At 38.6% G+C, this 24,960-nt stretch overlaps 1 protein-coding gene across 1 annotated transcript in view; it reads right to left on the bottom strand.

The window, feature by feature from the left end:
- The window catches only part of GALNTL6 (polypeptide N-acetylgalactosaminyltransferase like 6), a 1,175,458-nt gene that overhangs the window by 79,087 nt on the left and 1,071,411 nt on the right, over positions 1 to 24,960 (bottom strand). Inside the window, exon 8 of the mRNA XM_007192672.2 lies at positions 2,619 to 2,726. Within this exon, the coding sequence (XP_007192734.1) occupies positions 2,619 to 2,726 (108 nt within the window). The remainder of the gene's footprint in view (positions 1 to 2,618; positions 2,727 to 24,960) is intronic.

Genomic DNA, 24,960 nt, shown 5'->3' with positions numbered 1-24,960 from the left:
TGAACAACTATTCATATTTGCTGTCTTGGATTGTCCTCTAATGGTTTCGTGTATGGATATCTTGTCTCTTCCAGCCAGACTGTAATGCTAGGTAAATAGAAGGCACTGACTAGCTAATTATTTGAACTTATTTCTATGATACATGCTGGTTTGCTATTTAGAGGACTGCAGGCTATTCACATGTGTGTGTGTATGTGTGTGTGTGTGTGTGTGTGTGTGTGTGTGTGTTGTGAAAGTCAGCTGGAGTCCTCTATTTACATAGGTACATAAAAGAAGGGTGCACATTTCTGAAGAATTAAACGAGCTTTGTGATAAGAAATAAGCCTGTGGAGTTTTCTCCATCTTCCTCTCCGTTTGCTGCAAGGCTGGAAGGATGAACTCCCTATTGTGTGGACCTGGCCCTGCATTTGAGCATCTGTAAAGTCTCTTCATTTTTGATGATTCAGTGATAATGCAGGGTGTAGCAGGTAGTTGAGATTCTCCCACAAAATATCAGAATTGTTTTTCATTTTAATACGCTCTTTTATTTTAAAAAATCATAAAATGTTTCTTAGAGTGACAGCTGAGCCTCAATATTTATGACTTTCTGATTGCTCTAGCAGTTTAGAAAAAAAATAAAGAGGAGCCCTCAAGTAAAATTTAAGTGGAAAATATTAAAATTCAGAATTATGGACTATTTTTCATTTGAATAAATCCTCACTCTTTGCTGGAAATTTTATGTGCCAGCCCGTTTTCCCTATACTTGACAGTCTTTGAAGAAAGACTTAATTTCTTTCTTCGAAGTATATGAACAGAGTTATTTTTTGAAGATCCGCACAACTCCCTCCACCCCCAGCTTCTAGACTCTACTTTTGGCTGCAAACCAAGCACACACACCACCCATCTTGCAAATAAAAGATTCAGTTTGGGACACAAGCGTGGAGCGTATGAGTGAGTGAAATGGACAAACGACGGAACATCATTATCTTTTGGATATTTTAAACTGCTACTACTTACGATATCCACACAGCTGATTTATGGTATGTGCTCAAAACTGTTCAGTCATTTCCCTTTTTGGGAGTTCATGAGTTTTCAGATTCAGATGTATTAAGTCTTATGCCTCAATTAAATCATATTTCCTTACCCCCAATGCAGCTCTTTAATCACTTTGTGATTTTGTGATTGGTTTCTTTTCTTCAAATAATATGTTTTTCTAACAACTTAATGGAGTATGTTATTAACGTCTGATTACTCTTTTGAGGAGGGAGGAACAATGTGACTACCTCCCTTCAAGGTGCATGTAATGTATCTTCATTACTATTAACTCAAAATGCTGTAAGAGAGATTATGGTGTGCCTAAGAAAACAAAGAAAACGGACATCATTGACAAATAATCTCAGAAAGGGAATAAGGCAGAATCCTCCTTCCCCAAAAAGGACTCTCTATAAATGAGAATTTTATTATACTTCATTAAAATGTTTACATGTTAGTAAGACCTTAGACCTGCGGCATTTTCTTGTCTTAGTTTTTCCTGACTCATTAATTCTTTCAACACATCTTGATGAGTGACACAGACCCTTGTTCTAGGTGCCGGGAGAATAGCAGCAAATAATTCCGAGAAAAACTTTGCCTTTGTGGGATTGATACTCTCATGAATCCGGATGAACTAGTTTATGTTTTTAAAAGCTTGTTGTGTGAGCTTACTGAACTTTATATAAAAGACTTGCTTATATATTGCAGCCTTATTAGTAAAAGAACAAACATGAATCATTTGGGATTAGATTCTTAGGGGAACATGGTGCAGAGGGTGGTGGTGAAACACCCTTTTTCTAGACCTGGGGTCTTAGCAGTAGCAGGTACAGATTATGGTGCCTGAAATTGACCGAGTGACGAAAAAAGGGACACGGAAAACGGGAATTGTCAGGATTGTTTCCAGAAGGTATCATGACCATGTTCTCTCAAACATTGTAAAAGGCAGAAGAGAAAACATCCTTGCGTCTGGTCTAAGAGAAAGGTTTTACTCAAAACAATATCTAAAAAAAAAAATCTTGGACTTGACCAGTTTTGGAATTTTGAGGACGGGGTAAAATTTTAGGCAGATCTGGCCCTGGTTACGAATGAGAGGAAGGCAGAGTTTGGGAGACACCTCTCTCCATCCCGTTTACCCTGTTCTCCATCTGACTTATCGTGTTACACTCCCTGTGAGGGGTCCATTCTGAAGACCTGGGATTAAACTCCAACTTTGCTAATTGTCACTCGTGTACGTGAAAGAGCCACCTGGCTAAACCTCAGTTTTCTCATCTACAAGATAAAGATAAGAATATTAAGCTCCGAAAGTATAGATGAAGACTAAATATAATATGCAAATATAATAATATATAAATATAATGTATGTGCAAATGCTTCGATACAATTAATAACAAGACTTAGCATCATAACTAATACTTCCTTAAGGAATGGAAATAAAACTCTGAGAAACACAGGAACCTCTACATTAAAAGCCTGCCAAATGGAATGGCCAAGCTGTGGATTTGTATGTTGATCAGACGGTGCTTTAGATTAAACCACGCGTGAGGCTTCACATTCTGCACGCGGAAAACCATTTCAAACCCCACTTATCATGATCCCTGGTTACTCACTCTTGCCAGACTGGTCCCAGATGGAACTTTATAAGGGACGTACTTCCTGTAGATATGACCAACTCTAGAACATGGAACGTCAAACATTTCTCCTCCACACATCCAAACCTAAAGAGGGGAAATTAAAAGTATAATAAAAGAGAACGGTACCTTTCATACCAAAAAACCCCAAATTATTAGTAAGATTCATACAAAATCTTAAAATCTCTTAAAGTCTCTAAATCAGTGATTTCTGTTTATTATCAATGGCTAACCAAGGGGAAAAAAACCACATTTAAAAAAACCTAGATTCATAGGAGTATAGAACCAAAATATTAGTTCAGTAAATCTAATTTCCATAGATAACATGTTGACGTATTTTTTATTCTAGTAGAATTTTAACACAACTATTGTAATAAACTGGTATTTAATGCTTAGACATCTTATTTATATAGATATTTGTTTTGACAGTCTTGTGAAATCATTAGAAGAAATAACATTGGAATTTGTGTCAGTTAAAAAATTTGAAGTATAAAAATGGAATTTCTAAAATAGGTGAATGAATTAAGCCACATAGGTATAGCCATAATTTATCTAGATTCTGAAACTTTCAGTAGAGCTCACCTTAAGAATCAGAGTTGCATTCTAATTTCTCCCCACTCCCAATCTTTTCTTAGGTACAGAAAATAATTGGTTAGTGATGTGGACTTAACAAATGTTAAACTCAGGGTATCTGTTAAGATGCTGTACTTATATGTAGTAACAAAAATTAATTGGTTATATTTTACCCACTCCAACCATTAATCATGGTTTTATACAACAGGCTGCTTACTGTAAACGGACTAATTATCAAAACATAAATGCAGGCTTCATATATGCTAGATTTTTAGCTATTTTCATTGTAAGAAAATGATTTAAAAAAAGAGTTAGATACTGTAATGGTTAATTTTATATGTCAAAGGCTGCACCAGAGTGTCCAGATAGTTGGTCAAACATTACTCTGGATGTTTCCATGAGGGTGTTTTTTGGATGAGATTAACATTTAAATTGGTGGATTTTGAGTAAAGCAGTTTCTCTCCATGATGTGGGTGGACTTATCCAATCAGTTAAAGGCCCTTGGAGAACAAAGACTGACCTGCCTCAAGCAACAAGGAATTCTGCCAGCAGACTGCCTGCCTTCGAACTTGAAAGGCAAGTCTTCCCTGCATCTTCGGCCCGCTGGGCTACCTTGCAGATTTTGGATTAACCAAACCTCCTCAATCCCATGAGCCAATTCCCTTAAATAAATCTCTCTCCATGTATGTACCCTGTTGGTTCTGTTTCTCTGGAGAACCCTGACTGATGCAGATACACAGCTTCTTTTAAAGTGAAATATTGGAAGAGAGAAAGAGAAATGTTTACGTCTTAACTTCCATGTGCTTCCAACTTCTTTCACTACGAGGAATGGTACCCTAAGTAAGACTGGAGAACAAACAGTGATGAATGGAACCCCAAGGGGATGGCAAATGGATTATGAAAACGATACTCAGTTGCTCTGACTCCTGAGACTTCAGGACTACTCATGGTATCAGTTTCAACTTGGCTTTAGATCAAGTCATCAGAACTATGCGTAGATCATGTAAAGCTGGGAGGGGCCGAGAACATTCTAAAGTACAGTACCGACATCTGGAAAGATCCCGAGAGGCTGGAGCTATATAAGATTAAACATAAAAAGGGTAAAGATAAGGACCTGTCCCCAGACCTGCAAAAATCAACTCTTCCAGAGCAGGAGAAGGTAGAAAAAGACTGAGTAGCACAAAACACATCACCAGCAAAATATGGAGAGTTTAGGGATTAAAGATCTTGATCTATCTACCTGAAGTCTTATGCTAATTTCTGAGAAAATGCTTTATATTCCCTTGTAAAGAGAATTACCAACATGGGGAAGGGATACAAACTGTGTCTTAGAAAAAAAACAATTGGAAGAATGGAGATTCGTAGTCTTGATAAGATAAAATTCAGAGAAGTGCTTTTCGAATATCTGAAGAACCTAACATTTGGTAGTGATGTTCGTAGAACCCCGAGGAGCTAGGACTAGGATTAATAGGATAGAGCTATAAAGAGACAGATTGCAACCCAGTGGAAGGAGGAAATTTGTAATAGGCAGCTTGGTTAAAGATGAAGTGGGCTTCCTGTATTGCTAGGTGTGTTGAAATCCACATTCGATGACATTTTGTAGACAAGCATGTAACTCTGGTGGACAGTTGATCTAGCTGATATTTTAGGTAATTCTAATAGTAAGAGTTAGCATTTATGAATGCTTACTGTGCCCTTTTTCATTTAATGCCCACAACTCAATGACAGACTTTACTATTTCCCCAGTTATATAGGTGGGAACATGGCAGCCTACAGGCTAACTTGCCCAAAGCTGCAGAATTGGCCACATCCAGAACAGAGATATGTGTCCTAGTGGTCTAACTCCAGTGCCCACCTACTAAGTCGATAGTTTATCTACAGAGTCAGCAAACTTTGTTGTAAAGGGCCAGATAGTAAATACTTTAGGCTTTGTGGGTTATATGGTCTTGCAACTATGAAACTTTGCTAAGAAGAGACATGACTGTATTTCAGTAAAACTTTGTTGACATAGATAGGCAGTGGGTCATAGTTCGCTGGTCCCTGTTCTATAAGATACACAATCCTTTCAAACACTGAAATTCAGGGATTCTAAGATAATATATATGGGAGGTTGCATTTTCCCAACTTAGACACCACAATATCTCCCATTGCACATGCCCCTCTACAATGTGACCTTGGTACCCCCCACTGAGATGTGGGACTATGTCCCCTGTCCTTGAATTTGGGTGTGCTTGTGAATTCTTAGACCTGTAGAGGACAGCAGAAGTGACTGAAGTCATGAAAGGCAACATAGCTTCTGCCTGTCCGCTGGGGCACTCGTTTTTGCAAATTTGAGCTGCCATGTAAGAAATCTGACATTGAGACCCCACTGTAGAAAGTTTGGGCCACATGAAAGGTCGCGTGTAGGCACTCAGGTCGACAGCCTCAGCTGTTTTCACCAACACCCAACATCAACTGCTGGGCATGTAGATGAAGATTCATCTAAATGATTTCAGCCCCTAGCTGTGACCCCAGATACCATGCAGCAGAAATGAGCTCTCTCCTTTGTACCTTTTCTGAATTTGGGACCCACAGAATCCATGAATTTGATACAATGCTTGTTTTATGCTGTAGATTTTGGGGTACTTCATCAGGCAGTAATAACTGGACTACATACTTCCAAATCCATGGTGGAGGTGAACTCTAAGACGTGATGAAAATTTACAGGTCACCCACAGATTTTATCTCATCCTATTGTGGGAGATACGGTGCAGGACGTACCCATTTCCATGCTCACTTCTTCCTGGGCTCACTGCCAGGCTATAATCCCCAGCTCCTTGGTATTCAGAAGGGGCTGTATGCTTATTTCTTGCCGGTGGAATGTGGGCAGAAGTGATGTGCATCACCTCTGGGCTCAAGTCAGTGAGCGGGGACTTCCTTTCTCCCCTTCATGATTCTCTTTTCCCTCAGAGCCTGATGAATTGCAGAAGATCCAGAGGAGGCCTCTGAGCCCCTAGAAGGTGGTGGAGGCACTAGGCAGATGGGGCCTGAGTGTCTGGAAACCGGGGTGGAGCGGAGCACACAGCTTCCTTCTCTCCCAGGGCTGAAGTGTAGCAGCTGCATGACTGACGCTAAGTTACCGAGATTTGGGGATTATTACAGCAGTTGGTCCACTCTAAGTACCCTGTTTTGTTTGGTTCTATTTTCAGTCTCTTCTGACATTTTAAATCAAATACAGTGAATTTTTTAAGTACAATTTTAATTTTATCAAAACCTTTATTGAAAAATTGAATCAAACAGCCTGAATATTTGTGAGATTATTTCCTTTTATTAATTGTGCATTTTATTATTTTTTAAATTTATAAATTTATTTACTTATTTATTTTTGGCTGCGTTGGGTCTTCGTTGCTGTGCGCGGGCTTTTTCTAGTTGCAGCGAGTGGGGGCTACTCTTGGTTGAGGTGCATGGCCTTCTCATGGCGGTGACTTCTCTTGTTGTGGAGCATGGGCTCTAGGCGCACACGGGCTTCAGTAGTTGTGGCACGCCCGCTCAGTAGTTGTGGCACGCGGGCTCGGTAATTGTGTTGCACGGGCCCAGTTGCTCCGCAGCAGGTGGGATCTTCCCAGACCAGGGCTCGAACCCGTGTCCCCTGCATTGGCAGGCGGATTCCCAACCACTGCGCCACCAGGGAAGTCCCAGTTGTGCATTTTAAAGAGAGACAATTTGAAAGTAATTAGACAGTAGATGCAGGGGTGGGAAACCGGAGGGCAGAGAATGTTCAGGAGTCCTGTGTGTAATCAAATGTCAGAGGTAGGCAAGTGTCAAGGCAGAGAAGCCTTCCTACCATCCGCAGCTGGGAGAGAGTGATTGGTTGGCCCAGGCGTTTATTTTTCATGAAAAGGGGACCGCATTTCTCTCATCATTTGGTGAGGTGGCCAATCCCTCTTGTGGGACAAGGGGATGGTGACAAAGGACAGCCATAACAGAAAGTTAAATAAATCCTCGTTGCCTTCCTTTCCAAGGTAGGGCAAAAAAATAACCAAACAGACACACAAAAATGAAATTCTAATTCTCTTTGGAGGGTCACTGTAATACAGTTTTTAAAGATCTTTCTATGGGTGTGTAACAAATTACGACGAACTTGGTGGCTTCAAACATCACACATTTATTTATGATCTCCTGTTTCTGTGGGTCAGAGGTCATGTGGGCTCCATGGGGTCCCCTGCCTGGCGTCTCACGAGGCTGCAATCCAGGTGGTGGCTGGACTGAGCGCTTATCTGGAGCCTCCGGGGAAGAACCTGCCTTCAGGCTCATTTAGTTCCTGACAGCTGTAGGACCAGGGCCCGTTTCCTTGCTGTGGATGCCCAGGGCTGCTCCCAGACCCATTCTCAGTTCCTTTTTCCAGGAACTCTCCATCTTAGCCATGGCTAACCGCCCTCACATAGAACCCTTCTCAGGCTTTAAATCTCCCTGACTTCTTGCGCTCCCTGCTGGGGAAAACTTCCTGCTTTACAGGGGCTCCTATGTTGTAAAGCAACTATACTCCAATACAAATTAAAAAAAAAAAAAAAAGAGCATGCTCTAGCTTGGCTGGGAAAAAAAAAAAAAGACCTTACTGAGTTGTGAGAATTAACTGAGCAAAATAGATTTAAAGGCAGTAGTATAGTTTCTGTAAGAGTATTCACTCAATAAATATTAATTTATTGAGAATCAATCAATCAATCAATAAAGGGGCTCCTGTGATTAGTTTAGGCCCACCAGGGTCATCGTCCTAGCTTAGCGTGAACTGACTAGAAATTACATTTGCCATGACTTTTTTGCCCTGGAATATAACATAAGTATAGGAGGAAACCAGGGAAGAGGGGCAGCTTAGAATTCTGCCCACCGCCATTGCCAATGAAACAAATGTTATGCCTTCTATCAGTAACCTACTCTGAATTCTTAAAATTCTCCCCCTCAGAAATTTTTCTTTATAGCTAAGTCCAATTCAGAAAATGTCTATCCAGATTTTTTTAAAAATGCTAACATCAGTGTTAAAAAGGAATCCTAGAATTTATTTTTTTTCTCCATATTGCCACTGTGATCACTTAAAAACATGAATCTGAGTCTATCATGCTTCCATTTAAAATCCTTCGGTGGTATTCTATTGCTGCCAGGGTAGCGTTACAACTCCTGCATAACGATTCCGAAGCCTTGCATTATCTCGTCTTTGCTTAATTGTCCCTCAATCACTCTCTCCTTTCTTGCCCTCCCCTTCCTCCCCCATCTGGTCTATTTTTGATTCTCTAGAAAGGACCAAGTTCCCCTCCTCAGGGCTTGATGCTGTAAATTTTCCTCCCTAAAGAAATTCTCCCCTTCGTCTTTCCTACCCCTTGACTGTTTCCTATTTATTTTCCAGATTTCACCTAGATTTGTTAGGACTCCTGTTTTATACTCTCTTTCCATCCCGTACTTCTCTTTTCAGGTAATTCATGAATCAAGTCGACAAACAGGGTAGTGAGCACTTACTGTATGCCAGGCATCATTCACTGTTGGAGATTCAAAGTTCTGAACGCATGGAACCTTCTTTCAAGTAGAGACAGTGCTTATGACAACTGGAATCAAGTGACTTATTTGCATGTGTGTAATGATTTGCTTCATGTTTAGATAGTAAATACTTGTTGAATATGATCATCTCATTCAATTATGCTTATACTCCTACTTAGGTAGGGGCCCTAAGACCTTCCCCATTTAGTCCTGCTTCTTATGACCTCAGGGCCAATTTGCTTTCACCATAAACTCGATTGTCTCTACTTTCAGAATTTTTTTTTTTTTAACATCTTTATTGGAGTATAATTGCTTTACAATGGTGTGTTAGTTTCTGCTGTATAACAAAGTGAATCAGCTATACATATACATATATCCCCATATCCCCTCCCTCTTGTGTCTCCCTCCCACCCTCCCTATCCCACCCCTCTAGGTGGACACAAAGCACCGAACTTGTCTCCCTGTGCTATGCTGCTGCTCCCCACTAGCTATCTATTTTACATTTGGTAGTGTATATATGTCCATGCCACTCTCTCACTTCGTCCCAGCTTACCCTTCCCCCTCAAGTCCATTCTCTATGTCTACATCTTTATTCCTGTCCTGCCCCTAGGTTCTTCAGAACCTTTTTGTTTTGTTTTGTTTTGTTTTAGATTCCATATATATGTGTTAGCATACGGTATTTGTTTTTCTCTTTCTGACTTACTTCACTCTGTATGACAGTCTCTAGGTCCATCCACCTCACTACAAATAACTCAATTTCATTTCTTTTTATGGCTGAGTAGTATTCCATTGTATATATGTGCCACATCTTCTTTATCCATTCATCTGTCGATGGACACTTAGGTTGCTTCCATGTCCTGGCTATTGTAAATAGTGCTGCAATGAACATTGTGGTACATGACACATTTGAATTATGGTTTTCTCAGGGTTATATGCCCAGTAGTGGGATTGCTGGGTCATATGGTAGTTCTATTTATAGTTTTTTAAGGAACCTCCAAACTGTTCTCCATAGTGGCTGTATCAATTTACATTCCCACCAACAGTGCAAGAGGGTTCCCTTTTCTCCACACCCTCTCCAGAATTTATTGTTTGTAGACTTTTTGATGATGGCCATTCTGACCAGTGAGGTGATACCTCACTGTAGTTTTGATTTGCATTTCTCTAATGATTAGTGATGTTGAGCATCCTTTCATGTGTTTGTTGGCACTCTGTATATCTTCTTTGGAGAAATGTCTATTTAGGTCTTCTGCCCATTTTTGGATTGGGTTGTTTGTTTTTTTGATATTGAACTGCATGAGCTGCTTGTATACTTTGGAGATTAATCCTTTGTCTGTTGCTTCATTTGCAAATATTTTCTCCCATTCTGAGGGTTGTCTTGTTTATGGTTTCCTTTGCTGTGCAAAAGCTTTTACGTTTCATTAGGTCCCAATTTGTTTATTTTTGTTTTTATTTCCATTTTTCTAGGAGGTGGGTCATAACGGATCTTGCTGTGATTTATGTCGTAGAGTGTTCTGCCTCTGTTTTCCTCTAAGAGTTTTATAGTGTCTGGCCTTAGATTTAGGTCTTTAATCCATTTTGAGTTTATTTTTGTGTATGGTGTTAGGGAGTGTTCTAATTTCGTTCTTGTACATGTAGCTGTCCAGTTTTTCCAGCGCCACTTATTGAAGAGGCTGTCTTTTCTCCGTTGTATATTCTTGCCTCCTTTATCAAAGATAAGTAGAGTTGTTTTGCTTTTTTATACCATGGATATCACCACATACTTCTTTTATTTTTTTCAATCTTCAATAGCAATGCCTGTTTCAGTAGAGGGATGCATATCCTGACATACTAGGGAGGTATGTTTGGGTAACAGAGTGGGTATATGGTTCTTTAGGAAAGCACAACTGTTGTGGCATTTCTCAAATCCTATATTTGTTCTGAAAGATGTGGTTTACATTTTTAAAAGACATTTCCTGGTAGCATGATGTGATGATATTCTGTAAAAATATTATGGCATTTGTCATACTTAAGTATCTAATTCTTGGAGAAACGTTTTAGATTTAGAAATAACATGCCTTCTTTTGACAACATAAATATTTTAAAGCAGTGTTATTTTACCCGTGAATGAGCACAGTGTGTTTTTTCCATCATGTAGTTCAAATTGAATGAATAATTGAATGCTTGCCTTATTTTTTAATCACTTTTCAATATCAGCCACAAACTGGAGTTTCAGCACAGAGAATGTTAAATTAAATGGAATCATACAATTACACCAGTCATATGGAATTTGAATTAGTTTCAGTAAGAAATTGGTTGTCAGGAGGTTAATAAGGGAACATTATCAAGTATAAGATGAAGCATAATATACTACATGGAAATGGTGACGTAAATTTAAGAAAAAAAAATTGTATTAGTGCATTCAGTTCCAAAGCCTGCTCTCCTCCTAATCTCCCCTCCTTCTCTTCTGCCCCTCCCTCCCTCTGCTGTAGCAGTTCTGGCCTCTTTTCTGTTCCTCTGGCATGCCAGACACCCTTCCATCTTAGGGCGTTTGTGCCGGTGGGTCCCTCTGTCTGGAATTCTCTCCCCAAACTCCGCATGGCTAGCTCCTCATCTCTTTCAAGTCTTAGCTCCAAATCCTCTGGCCCCAAACACCCTCTCACTGCACACTGTCAGCCCTCCTCACCCCACTCTGTTTCTGTTCTACGGCACTTAACACCTTCTCACTCACTTATTCATTATGCTTCTTTCTTTATTTTTTTAAACTTTTAATTTTATTGATATATTGGAGTGTAGTTGATTAACAATGTTGTGTTAATTTCAGTTGTATGACAAGTGATCCGTTATGTCTCTTATTTATCGGCCTCTCTCCCTAACAATGGCAAGTGTCTTTGTGTGTTTTATTGAGAGATGTATCTTAAGCACCTAGGACAGTGCCTGACACACTGTTGGTGCCCTGTAAGTATTTGTTGAATAAATGAATGAACTACTGGTTTATTGGTATAAAGTAAGGTTAATTCCAAACAATTCAGTTATTTAATGATAATCCTCCATTTAGCTGCCAATAAAAGCTATGCTCTCTAGTATATTCAAATACAAGTTTCAAGGGAATAAGCTATCTTGAGCTTATTTTCATTTGTAACTGGTTTAGTATAAAGAAGTGATTGATGATAAAAGTACAGAGCATATATAAATAAGAAATTACATTTCTGGGGCTGGAAAATAACTTTCTAAGTGTATGGTATGACTTGGATGGGTTATGTTTGAAAAACTTCTTAAGACTAGACAATCAACCACTTTGTACCATCTAACTAGAAATTAAAATATTAGTTGTTAACCTAAAAAGCTTTAGTGTGTAGATGTTGCAAAGGGCTGTGTCTGTCATTAAACTACTTTTCCAGGCTGGATGTAATAAAAACTGCACTTTTTGACCTGACTTGATCTAAAAAAGGTAACAATGGAAAGGCACATGCACACCATTGCTTTGCTTTATTCTTAGAAACCTGGGTTTTGAGGTTATTCTTTGAGATTAGGAGAAAAAAAGAACAGCTTATTTTGACCTTGCCCGACTCTCCTTTTCTATTTGTTGATCGGAACATAATAAAAGCAGAAACTGGAAAATGTATCTGCAGTCTTTACTGAGGATATGTTGGTTTCTAGTCTCAAGGGGAAAGCTCTTGTTTTTGAGCCATCTGTTTAAGATTATTTCAAAGTAAGAAATGCTCTGTTATGTCAGTATAAACAAATCGCGCCCAAACTATCTTGCATTTAATGAGCTTCAAGAGGTTTGGGTGGGGATGTCAGGGTTTCACAGGGTACGTTGTTCAGAAGATCCTGTTTTTAAGACGTGACGTTTATATCTGCAGTAACACTATGCTTTTAAAAACAGTGATTGGGGTGGGACATAAAAACAGATATATCCCTTTTTGGTTTATTTGAAACATTAATTCTTGGGGAGGAAAGAATGGATTGGAACATCTTAAGAGTGCTTCTTTAGGTAAAAATACTATAGTTTAAGGACACAATCCCTCATTTCCCTTAACTCATTATTCTATAGCTTAGAAGATACAGTAGAAGCAAAGTGTTCGCTTTTTACTGTTATTTCTATGTGCCTCCAGATTTTAAGTCTATTGCTTAAATTTTCTGTCTTCACCATCTGCTAAAAAGAAATGAAAGTTCTTAAATAACTCTTTAAAATTGGCTTTCTGTAGTGAAACAACTTCTTTCCTTTAGGGAAATACCCAAACATGTGCTTCTCCTTCACCCCTGAGTCAGGCTGTCAATCATCCAACCTTCCGAGTGGCGGGGTGGGAACTGGACTCAGGTCACGCTAACTGAAATCCTTCCTTGGGATTTCGTGAGATTGGAATTAGCTCTCTGGTGGCGAAGCAGAGAATGAAAGCCTGAGAGCTTCTAGTGGCCATCCCTGAGGGGTGGAAGGAGCATTCTTCAGAGAGCGGCAGAGGTCAGGTGCTCAGGGAAAGGGTCCTGGCAGCCTCCCAGAGGCTCACTCATTTCCTTGACTTTTTCACACTTTGTTTACTTGAGTGTCCTGTCCAATTTACCCCTTCCTCTAAGTTAGTCGGAATTGGGTTTCTGTCTTCTAGTAAACCAAAGAATCCACATTAAAAAAGCTCTCTCTTGATGGATTTAGAGATGATCATACTAAGTAAAGTAAGTCAGACAAAGGCAAATATCATATGATATCATTTATATATGGAATCTAATTTAAAAAGATGACATAAATGAACTTATTGTGTTGGCCAAAAAGTTCGTTCGGGTCTTCTGTAAAATGTTATGGGAAAACCCGAACGAAATTTTTGGCCAACCCAATATTTACAAAACAGAAACAGACTCCCAGATTTTGCAAACAAAGTTATGATTACCAAAGGGGAAACATGGGGGGTGGAGAGAGTTAAATTAGGAGCTTGGGATTAACATATACACACTACTATATATAAAATTGATAATCAACAAGGACCTACTGTATAGCACAGAGAGCTCTACTCAGTACTCTGTAATAACCTATAACCTATATGGGAAAAGAATCTGAAAAAGAATGAATATATGTACATGTATAACTGAATCACTTTGCTGTACACCTGAAGCTAACACAACATTGTAAATCAACTATACTCCAATAAAATTAAAAAAAAAAAAAAAAAAAAAGCTCTCTGAACAGCCAGGGTTTGAGTGTCTGGAGCTGTCAAACACATCAGTCAAAAGCTACTCAGATGAAGACCATTACGTCGGAAACTCTGGAGAAGCAAACGGTTTTCTAAGCTTCAGTTGATTAAGTGTTGAAATTTGAGGGGAAACATTCAAAATTGAAGAAATGTCATCAGAATAAAAAATGTGAGCACTCTTAAAGGTTCATAATGGCATTTATGTGATATTTTTTATCTTGAGAAGTTGACATGCTTTCATGGTTCAGGACAGAGCAAAGAACATCTGGCAGTAGGTCTTGAACTGGGCAGGTTACTACCTTTTCCTGAGTCTCACTTTCATCTTCTGTAAAGTTGGGCTAACGTGTCTGCTTCAGGAGATGGTTGTAAGGACTCGATTGAATAATCACATAACACCCTTGGCATATAATAGGTGCTCGAGAATAGTGGTCATGTGTTAATATTACCCTAGGGGACCAGCTTTATTCTTCTGGTATGTGTGGGCTACAGGGAATGGTTGTCATGTATCCACATGTTGACCTGTGTGTGGGGGGGGGGGTCAGGCTTATGGCGACATGCAAGTCTGAATGTGTGGTGACGAGGTAGGGATTGTATTCTCTACTGTCCTCTCACAGTTTGAAGAGAGGGAGAGAGTTGTGGGGTCAGCTTACAGGGTCCTGGTGTGTTGTAGGTTGCTGACCTTGATGTAAAGGGTAAAAATCAAATCCTTATACCTCTAAAGTTGATGCATACATATACCCCCATGCTCTGTATAGTACTGTCATTGGGATTTGGGTGACAGGCTTGAGAATTGTATGGAGAGCTTTTTTGGTAACTTTCTAAACATATATCTCTTGAGCTTTTGCGGGGGTGTCAACTGACTTGCATTAGAATCATTAGATTGTATTTCATTTTTCTTGTTAGGGAAAATGGCAACCAGAAAAATACAAAAATTCTTAAAAATTTCAATGTTAGAAAAAGATTTCAATAGGAAGTTAAATTGACCTGAACACAGGTACCGAATGCTGTGTAAATTGTTATATCCCGCTCTCTTTACAGCTCTCTATAAAAGCTAAAATAAAATTAAATAGGGAATTAGGAAAATGCCATCAGACATAAAGGAATTAACAACTGGAAGGAATTTAGACTTGCCAGGCTTCTATCCAATGGACATAAAATTTAACTTGAAAATGCTCTGTTTCACCTGAGGTACCTTTCGTTGGATAATTGAAATGAATCTCAGACTGGCTTGTGAGACATTTAGCAGCTGTTTCTGTTTATCTTTGAGTTTCTGAATGAGTTTAGAGTCATTTTAATATTTTCTTTGGAAGATCAATTCTGGGCATGCTGAATTAGAATGGTTATTTTTATGTCACCTAGGCTAAATATTGTAGGAGAAAAAACCCCATAGGAACAACTCCAGATATTTTCTTGTGTATGTGAAGGTGTACGGTATGCCATAAAAAGGCTTCTGTCACATTTCAGACACAAAATGCAACTACACTTTGAGGTATTTGCAGGCTCAGAAGTAAGGAGAGGGTTTTTTTTTTTTTTTTTAATATAGCTGTCTCATAAAAACAATGAGAAGGTATATAAAATATTTTAGAATCATCCTTGGCATAAAAAGGATTTCTAATGAGTACATTTGATAAGACTGAATTTATTTCTACCAAAACCATTTGTACAAAGCATCATCACTAGAGTTTATATAGAGATGGCTTAAGCGGGAAAGAGTACTCTTCCAAAATGAGATTGAGTTGTACCCTTCTAAGGAGACAAGGAAACTATTTCAGGAGTATAAATTAAACACCCTCGGAGGTTTCTGTATTTTCAGACAACTGCGGAGAAAGTGGAAAATGCTTATTAATTAGAACTGTCGGTTCTCTGCCAGTGTGCTGTAGGCTTGTCTTGGGAACCAAGAGTATGGAAATTAACAATGGTGAGGGCGGGGGACCGAGGGACCGGCTTGGGGTCAGGGCCCTGGGGAACAACCCCCTTTCTTTGGGACACTAGTGTGTCATTATTTTGTAGTTTCTCCTGCCAGTCTGGGGGTCCTGTAACACATGGAACATTTGCTCTGGTGATGGCTGGATCAGAGACACTCAAGGTTGGAGAAGTAGGAGGATGAGAACCAGTAAACACTGTAGCCCATTCCCCACCTTCTAGTTTGGGTACAGATGCAAATATTTCAAAAACATGATGCCAGATCTAACCATCTCTTCTCTGAGGCTCCTACTTTGTAATATTGGCTGGCTGGACTCCTTTTAGCACTTAGCAACATCTGAAATGATCTTGTTTATTGATTCACTTATTTATTTATGATCTGTCTCCCCCTCAGACTAAATTCCACGAGATAGAGAACTTGTCATTTCTGTTGACAATTATATTCTCAGTGTCTGGCAGACAGTAGGCTCTTAATAAATATCTCCTGGATATGTGAATACATCTGTGACAATTGTCTGCATATGAAATTAATATTGTCATTTTATCTTATAAGTGCTTACATTTGTACTATGTGACATGTTATAGATGTAAATTATTAAATATATATAACAAAATTTATCTTCTCTTCATGTTTATTTTTGTATATATATTTGTACCTTGCCCTTTTTGTCACTTAATAATGATAGGTTTGGATATTATTCCATATTAGTAAAAATACACCTGTTGCATTCTTTTTAAAGGCAATACTGTAGTTCATAGTGATTAATTTAATTAGTCCCCTAGGGTGGATATTAATGTTTTTTCATTTTTCATCAGTAAAAACAATATTGAGATAAATATCAGTGTACCTGTGTCATTTCACACGTGGGATTCATCTTTATTTTTTTTCTCTAGATAAGTAGTTGTTCCACACTATTTACTGAGGAATCCACTCTCTTCCTCTTGATTTGAAATGTTTATCTTATGCTAAATTGTCATATTATCTGGGTCTATTTAAATTCTGTGCCACAGGTATCTCTGTCTAATTTCTGTATTTGATTACCTAAGTTAGCCCCCTATCACTTTTCCCCAGAAATTTTCTTGTTATTCTATTTGTTTTCCCTTATGAATGAGAAGCAGTTTATCTAGCTGTCCCCGTTTAACCTCCCCCATCCAAAAAAACTTCATGTTATCATTTTTACTGGGATGGCATTAAATACAGGGGTATGCTTAGGGAGAACTATCTTCATTATGAATTTTCATTTATTTATTTTGTGTGTCCCTCAGTAGCATTGTAACATTTCTTCATGGAGGTCTAGGACATTTAAGTTTATTCCAAGCTGGTTTTTCCTTACTGTTGTAAATGGTGTCTTCCTTTGGGTGGTTGTTTTCATACATAAAGGCTGTTGTTTTCTGTGTATTTACACACACACACATTTTACCCAAGCAACTTACTGAATTTCTTATTTATAGTAGTTTTTCAGTTGGTTCAACTTGAATTGTTCAGGTAGATATATGGTAATATTATTTGCAATTAATGAAAAATTTCTGTTCTCCTTTCCAATTTTTATATCTCTTATATTATCTTGTCTAATTGAATTGCCTACTATCATCAGGATAATCCTAAATGATATTAAATAAATTAATGGGAAAAGTCCTGGCACTGCACTTATTTTGGTGGATTAGCCTTTGAATAGTTATTCTGTTGTGTAATCTTTAATTATTATTTTTAATGCTAGTATTTACAAGTAAAATATGTCTGTACTTTTCTGTTTATTTGTGCTATCTTGGTCAGATTTTGTTATCAATATTATGCCAGTTATCTAATCAACTTGAAATATTTCTTTCTTTTCTGTTATTAGAGAACAGTTTTTGATAAACATTGTAGCAAGTGTTTCTTAAAGGTCTGGAAGAAACTAATGAGGTTTGGTGCTTTATTTTTCGGAGGGGATAGCTTTTTGACAATTTTCTCTATTTCTTCTATGGTCATTGGGCAGCATGATGGGCAGAATTCTGAGATGGCCCCCCAAATTCCCACCCCGTGGTACACAAGTCCTTATATTATCTCTGCCTTTTGAGTGTAGGGAGGTGTGTGATTGTGATGGATTTCACGCCTGTGATTTAGGTGAAGGTGACCTTATGACAAAGGTGAAGGGGCTTTGCAGATATAATTATGGTCCCAATTTAGCTGACTTTGAATTAATAAAAGGGGAGGTTATCCTGGGAGGGTCTGACCTAACCAGAGTCCAAAAAGGGGCCTCTGCCCTTCCTGAAGACAGAGGTGTAGGGATGTGAAGTCTGAGGAGATTCTCGCCTTGGAGAAGAAAGCTGCCTTGTTGCCAGAGGGCCGGGGAGGGGACCACAGGGCAAGGGCCCGAGCTGGGCTTCTGGTTACTGAAAGTCATGTCCAGACAACAGCCAGCAAGACAGTAGGGGCTCGGTCCCCGAACCACAGAGAGATGGGTTCTGCCTACAACCTGAGGCGGCTTGAAATCAGATCCTTCCCTGGCTGAGCCTCCAGAGAAGGATGGAGCTGGCCGAAAATTTGATTTCAGCCTTGTGAGATCTTAGCAGGGGCCCTGCAGAAAGATGCTGGATTGCAATCCAGAGTCTGTGGGAGAATTCTGGGTTGTTTTAAGCCACTAAGTTTGTGGTAATTTGTTATGTAGTGATAGAAAACGAATATAGTTGGTTCAGATTTTTTCTTTTTGGAGGTCAGTTTTGTCATTTATATTTTGTTAAAAATCATCCATTTTCCCTATAATCTTAACTGTATTTGCTTAGAATTGAGCAATCTCTTATGATCATTTAAATTTTGAAAATTCCTGTTTTTTCCCCATTTTTATACATTTTATTTTATTTTATTGAAGTATAGTCAATTTACAAGGTTGTGTTAGTTTTAGGTTTATAGCACAGTGATTGTTATACATATATGTATATCTATTCTTTTTCAGATTCTTTTCCCTTATAGGTTATTACAAAATATTGAATGTAGTTCCCTGTGCTATACAGTAGGTCCTTGTTTTTTAATCTATTTTATATATAATAGTGTGTATCTGTTAATTCCAAACTCCTAATTTATCTCTCCCCCACTTTTGCCTTTGGTAACCATAACCATACATTTGTTTTCTATGTCTGTGGCTCTATTTCTGTTTTGTAAATAAGTTCATTTGTATTTTTTTTTTTTTAGATTCCACATATAAGTGATATCATATGATATTTGCCATTCACTGTCTGACTTACTTCACTTAGTATGATAATCTCTAGGTCTGTTCAAGTTGCTACAAAAGACATTATTTCATTCTTTTTTATGGCTGAGTAGTATTCCATTGTGTGTGTGTGTGTGTGTGTGTATGTATGTATGTATGTATATATACATATATATAAACACCACATCTTCTTTATCCATTCATCTGTTGATGGACATTTAGGTTGCTTCCGAGTTTGTGTATTCTTCTTCTAATAAATGTCAATTAACCATTTTCTAATTAATTTATCTGTCTCCATACCATAGTTATATCTCTTCTTAATGATTTATCTTTGACTCTAAAGAACTAGCTCTTGCACTACTAGTTTTAGGTTTTCTAAATCATTAAGTTTTCAAATGCTTATTAATATTTCCTTAGCTTTATTTTATTTTTTATTTGCAAACTGGATATGGATGTTTAGTTTATTTTTATTCTTTTTTATGTTGATGTAAGAATTTAAGAGTCTACCTTTTCTTCTGAACACTGCTTCAGCTGTATCTCTTAGGTTTTGAAATATGTTATTTCAATTTAACTTTGTCCCTTGGGAGTACTACTATGAGCTCCTTTATCCTCCATGTCATTCCACTCTACTACTTTTTAACTTTGCTCATTTTAATTTCATTTTGTTCCTTTTTCTCAGTCTTATCTTTTGTGTCCCTATATATTTTCAGAATATTCCTTCTCTTTTGTGTTGCTTTCAATGTGACCTTCATTTTGGTTTTCTTTTTCTTTTTCATGATATCCTGACTGCTGCTGTTTATTTTCTATCTCCTCCTGTTGTCTTTTAACATTTTTCCTAATCTCAGAAAGTTCAGCATTTCATACTGTTTTATAGAGTCAATGACTTCATTAACCTTTTAAAAGAATTTATAAAAAGGTATAGCAGCATGATTTTGGTGACCATTCCTGATCCTTTCTTCCTTTTTTCTTGTAATATTTTAATATGCTATTTCCTTTAAAAAGTTATTATTATTTATCTTTGAGTAGGGTGCATTCTTCTTACCAAGTACGGTAGGCATTCACTTTATGACACACAATTTAGTGCATGAGTGAATTCTTTTAGCCTTTATTTGTCTGCATCCAACAGGAATTGGCTGCTGTAGGGCTGCTTGTGATCTTGAGTATCTTTCCTCCATCCTGCCTCATTAACAGCCTGCTTCCTGAAAATGTGGCTGGTCTGTATAAACCTCCTCAGACCTGTCCCCAGCCTTCCATGGATGCTTCTCTTTGGTGCCAGACTCAATCCAGAGAAGCTCTGGCCACCAGCAATCACACCTGTTGCTACTGTTTCAAAAAAGTGATTGTTGATTTTTTTCCCTTAGGAGGTGCCAATTACTTTGGGGAAGTAAGATCTGCTGACTTCAAATGAGATTTGTAGCTGGGGTCATTCCGTCTTCCCGTGCCCCTGTTTTACCACCACTGAATTGATCTTAACTGCATATGATAACGTTCCTTATACACTGTGGTTGGGGGTAAGATATCTGAGAATTTTGTCAAGGGTAAAGTTAGGCTTTTTTTTGTTTCTGCTTCATATTCTCCTTTTCTGTTTTGAGTGATCTCTAAGAACAGACCTTTCTTTTCCAGTTTAAAAGTGTAAATTATAATTGTATAACATTCAATTGTTGAACTATAAATACACTCGAAATTTTTTTGATGGCTTCCTACTATGTAGGGAAACTTTAAATTTAGCTAATTTAGTGTTGTTCTTTTGATTTTCTAAGTACAAATAAATAAAATCTATGTTTGTTCTTGAGAAGCTCTGTAATGAGGTTAAGCTCTAGACTATATGGTTTCCTGAGCTATAACAGTTGTAAACTGATGGCTATTATCTTGTTTGATCGAATAAAGAGCTGAGTCTTCTATACTCAACAATTAGTCCCAATCATGTATATGCAATCCTTATTGAATAACCATTGCATTTTGAAGACAGTAAAAAATTAAATTTTACATTAAATAATAACAAGAGTTGTCAGCCCTCACATTTAATAAAAATTCCCGCTGGGAAGAGCCTGCATTTCTTTTTAAAAGTGGTTTCAGAGAATGACAGTAGCCACTTTTGCATCAGGGCATAAAGTCTTCTACTTTTTCCAGCTAAGAGAAATTAGCCTAATGGTTTTGAGAGCGAACCCCATTTCTGCTCCTTGCTTTGGTATTAACTAGGTAATGGCCTGCCTTTGCAATTATGAAATAAAAATTATATTTTTACCTTGCATTAGTGTTGAATGGAATAAGAAATTAAATTCCGTGACCTTTAGATGCTAAGTCATTACTTTTCCTTGTTAAAGGACCAAATAATTATTACCACCATAGGAAGACTAGAATGGCCAGGGCTTTGGGACACAGGGAGCTCCATGTAAAGATTTTAAAAGTCATAAAGGGGTACAAAATAAACGGATGCTGTCTAGTAAAATCTCAGGTATGTTTTAGTCTCTTTGAGCTGAAATGTTTATTTATATGTGGCAGGATTAAAACTTAAGTATTCCCTTTGTTATGTTCACTGTGTTTTCCATCTTCTATTTTTCCTTGGGGAGCATTTTCTTCCCTACCCCCAGCCACATAGACGCCAAGATTCAAGGAAACCCCAGAGGCTTCTTTTAGGACTGATTTTTTTTTCAGTTTAGAGAGACTACACAAGATTGGGCTTGAGGGAAGGGAACAGAAGTGACAGCTAGCAAACAGGAGTGAGAACTGGTCCGTAGGACCAGCGCACAGAGTGGAAGAGACAAGAGAAAGGGCACCAAGGCTGTCCCCCTGCCCTGACTCATCACTATAAGACACTGGCCACTCAGCAACCTGGGTACCTGTAAGTCTCCTGGACAGAGGGCAGGGCACTGGGGCACCTGGGCAGGGATGAGGACCAGAGGGGACAGCCTCGCCCCAGACCTGAGCCCGACAAGCCGGGTGATTTGCCTCTGTGCAAAGGCAGAAATGCAGCTGCTTCTGCTACATGAGCTTTTCCTGTCCCTTATGAGACTGAGAGTTTTCGACAGCAAGGTCTGAATCTCTGTTCAATTTACTGTGAGAAACATCCCTCTCTATTCTCTCTGTAAACATATTGAATGGCATTCATATTATGGTGGACCTATGCCGAATACAGGCTACATCGAATACACCTGGAACTTCTGGCTCACAATTGTTAAGTTACATGTGTATCTCAAAGGCAGTGCATTTCTTCCCAAAGGGGATGGTGCTAGTTTTTAAAAATTGTGATTATGTAATTTAATGAAATATCACTTGAATTGGTGAAATACTCTTATGAAAAGAATTGTTGTTCGTGTCAAAACTAATTTGAGGAGTTTGAAAGATGGAGTTGTTTAAAAATTGCTGTCAAATTAGATGTGAGCAAAGTAATACTAAAGGATTGGGTAAAACCATAAAAAAATCGGAAGGATTCTATGACTGCATGAAGATAGCTTCCAAGTGTCTTTAGATTCTCATTCCAATTTAAAGGAGCCCAAGCTGGGACTCATGATGGATACAATGTGGATGTGGTCCATGCATCTCTAGTTTATCCCAATCCGAGGACCCAAATGCAGAAGGAACAGCTTTGGCCTCTCTTGCATTAGAAGATCGGTGAATAAATGTCCATTTGTATGTTTTACTTTAGAGGAGATTCTTAACGTAGGTTTTTTTGTGCTTTTCTGCTTTAATTGATGTATATGTTTAATGGGTGAAATATTCATCTCAATTGTACTTGATCCGAAGAAGGCTTCTATTGGGCTTCCTTTGCATTTTTCTGCGGAGTCTAGCTTGCACAGTACACGGACTCATGGTGAAGGTTCCTGATTAATATCTTAGAGGGAATGACTAAAATCTTCAGGAAAAATTTCATCAAAGTCTGGTTAGTTAAAATCTCTGCAATAAATAGGGACAGTGATGGATGTTTGTGTTTCCATCTTTTCTGGGAAGGAAAGGAAAACACTACTTAAGTTGGTTTTGCAGTGTAGCTGGAGACGGTTAGCTGAGGCAGATGGTTGAGAGAAAGTTCCCTGGTTTATGATTCACATGCTAATCTGATTTGTGATTTGTGGGGTCCTTAGGAGCCACTGTGAACTTTTAGGAGGGGAAAATAAAACGACTCAGGGAATAAATGAATAAAAAACAGGAGATCAGTTGAAAGAGGAGAGAGAGGGAGGCTGTTGAAGAGCCTCCTGAATATATTTCTGTGAATATGGAAATAAAATATGTTCCAAACAATACTGGGAAATTGGGATGAATTACTTCTCCAGGCGGCTACTGGAGAGAATCTTTCTCACATTTATCTTGGAACCTCAAGAGCTTAGCCCAGAGTTGGCACATTGTAATCGATAAATAAATGCCGGTTGAATGAGTTAGTGACTGGTAAGGGCTGAAAGATTGTGAGAGGTAAGTTAAAATTTCCTTACATGTCTGAACCTTAAGCTTAACACATGGGAAGGACGAGAGCACATAACAAAGGTGGTTGCATGGGGTGTTTCAATCCATTACGAGTGATTTCAGATAGGCCGTGGGGCTTCCAGATTCATTAGACTCACTCTAGGACATATGGTGCTCAGATTCATGTCACCTGGAACGCTGAAGGTTTCTGCACAGCTGAGGCTGGAGGTCACAGCTCTTCCCAGACAAAAGATGGCCCAAGGAATATTGGACCAAGGTGGGACCGTGTTGTTACGCTCCTGGGCGTGGAAAAGGACGAACCAAATTTAATGCTCTTCTATGTGGATTTAAGTTTTATGTCTCATGCCAGAGGATTTTGTGGAATAGAGTCCCTGGGCTTCATTCTAAATCATGTGCCTGACTAATTAGTGTTTATTGCTCACTTTTATTTTCTGGGAAGAGTTGTCTTCTGAAAATGCTAACATCTGGACTTTGATCTTTGGGGAATGGGTATAAAAACGCACTCTGGACAGAGACCCATAACGGTGTTAACACTGTTTCAGTAACTTAAGGGGCACACACCATTTAAAGGAGGGTTGTTGTCTCTTTCATGCAACACTCTGTAGTCTGTCTTGCTTTCCTCTTTGTTTCCAGATGCAGCTCCAAATTGAGTACCTGGAACACTGCCTGGTGTAAATTAGATGCTCAGTAAAACTTGTTGAGTGACTGACTAAATGGTGCTTTCTCCTTCCTGGCAGCTGGCTAACCTAGCAATGTTTGAGAGGCAGCTGGATAATTCTGGGCCACGTGAGAATTCAGATTCATGTTAAAAGAGATTGAAGACTGGGCGCGGTGCAGAGAGATCATTTCTCTAGAGAGCCCTTTTCCTTGAGGGACTCCTGAAAATTACGCTGTGTTGGTTTCTATGTGATGGCATGAAATCCACTCACCTAGTCAGATGTTAGAAAAAGGAAGGAAAGGTATTTACAGAGACAGGGAATTGAGGAGCCCTCTTAGCCAAACCCCGTCTGACCAAAAACTCAGCCCTCAATATAAAGCAGAGTTTTCTGGAAATATTTTCACTCAGCCATGGAATCTTGTCATAAACATCAGTGAAATGATTCTTTGGTTGAAATGCAAACAGCAAGCAAAGATGCCTGATAACAACCACAGACAGAAATCTTTTGAATTAGAGCTTCTAAGTTTCAGACTTGAAACAACTTCTATGTTATGGTGTGAAATAGACCAGTAAATTCTCAGTTATCCGTACATACTCCCAAGCCTAAAGGGCTGACCAGTGTATATCTGACAGTGCTTTACAATGTAAAATTAATCGCAATTTATGGACTGTGTCCCAAAATGCAGATGTTCCATTTTTCTTTGACTTTTTAATACCATTGAACACAGCTATTTGTGGACAATTCTTTCAGTTTCTCTCGCATGGAGAAAATTCTTCGTCTTCCATGCAAATTCTACCAAACCCTGCTTGAGGGTGTCCCCCTCGTGTTACAAATCCTAATAGGGAGGGACAGGAAACCCAAGGTCAGCACACAATAGCGGGAAGAACGGAGAGAT

The sequence above is a fragment of the Balaenoptera acutorostrata genome, chromosome 6 (genome assembly GCF_949987535.1).
Source record: "Balaenoptera acutorostrata chromosome 6, mBalAcu1.1, whole genome shotgun sequence".
In the NCBI taxonomy this organism is placed as follows: Eukaryota; Metazoa; Chordata; class Mammalia; order Artiodactyla; family Balaenopteridae; genus Balaenoptera; species Balaenoptera acutorostrata.
The sequence above is the reverse complement of the archived record's forward strand: the minus strand, read 5'-3'. Positions and strand labels throughout refer to the sequence as shown.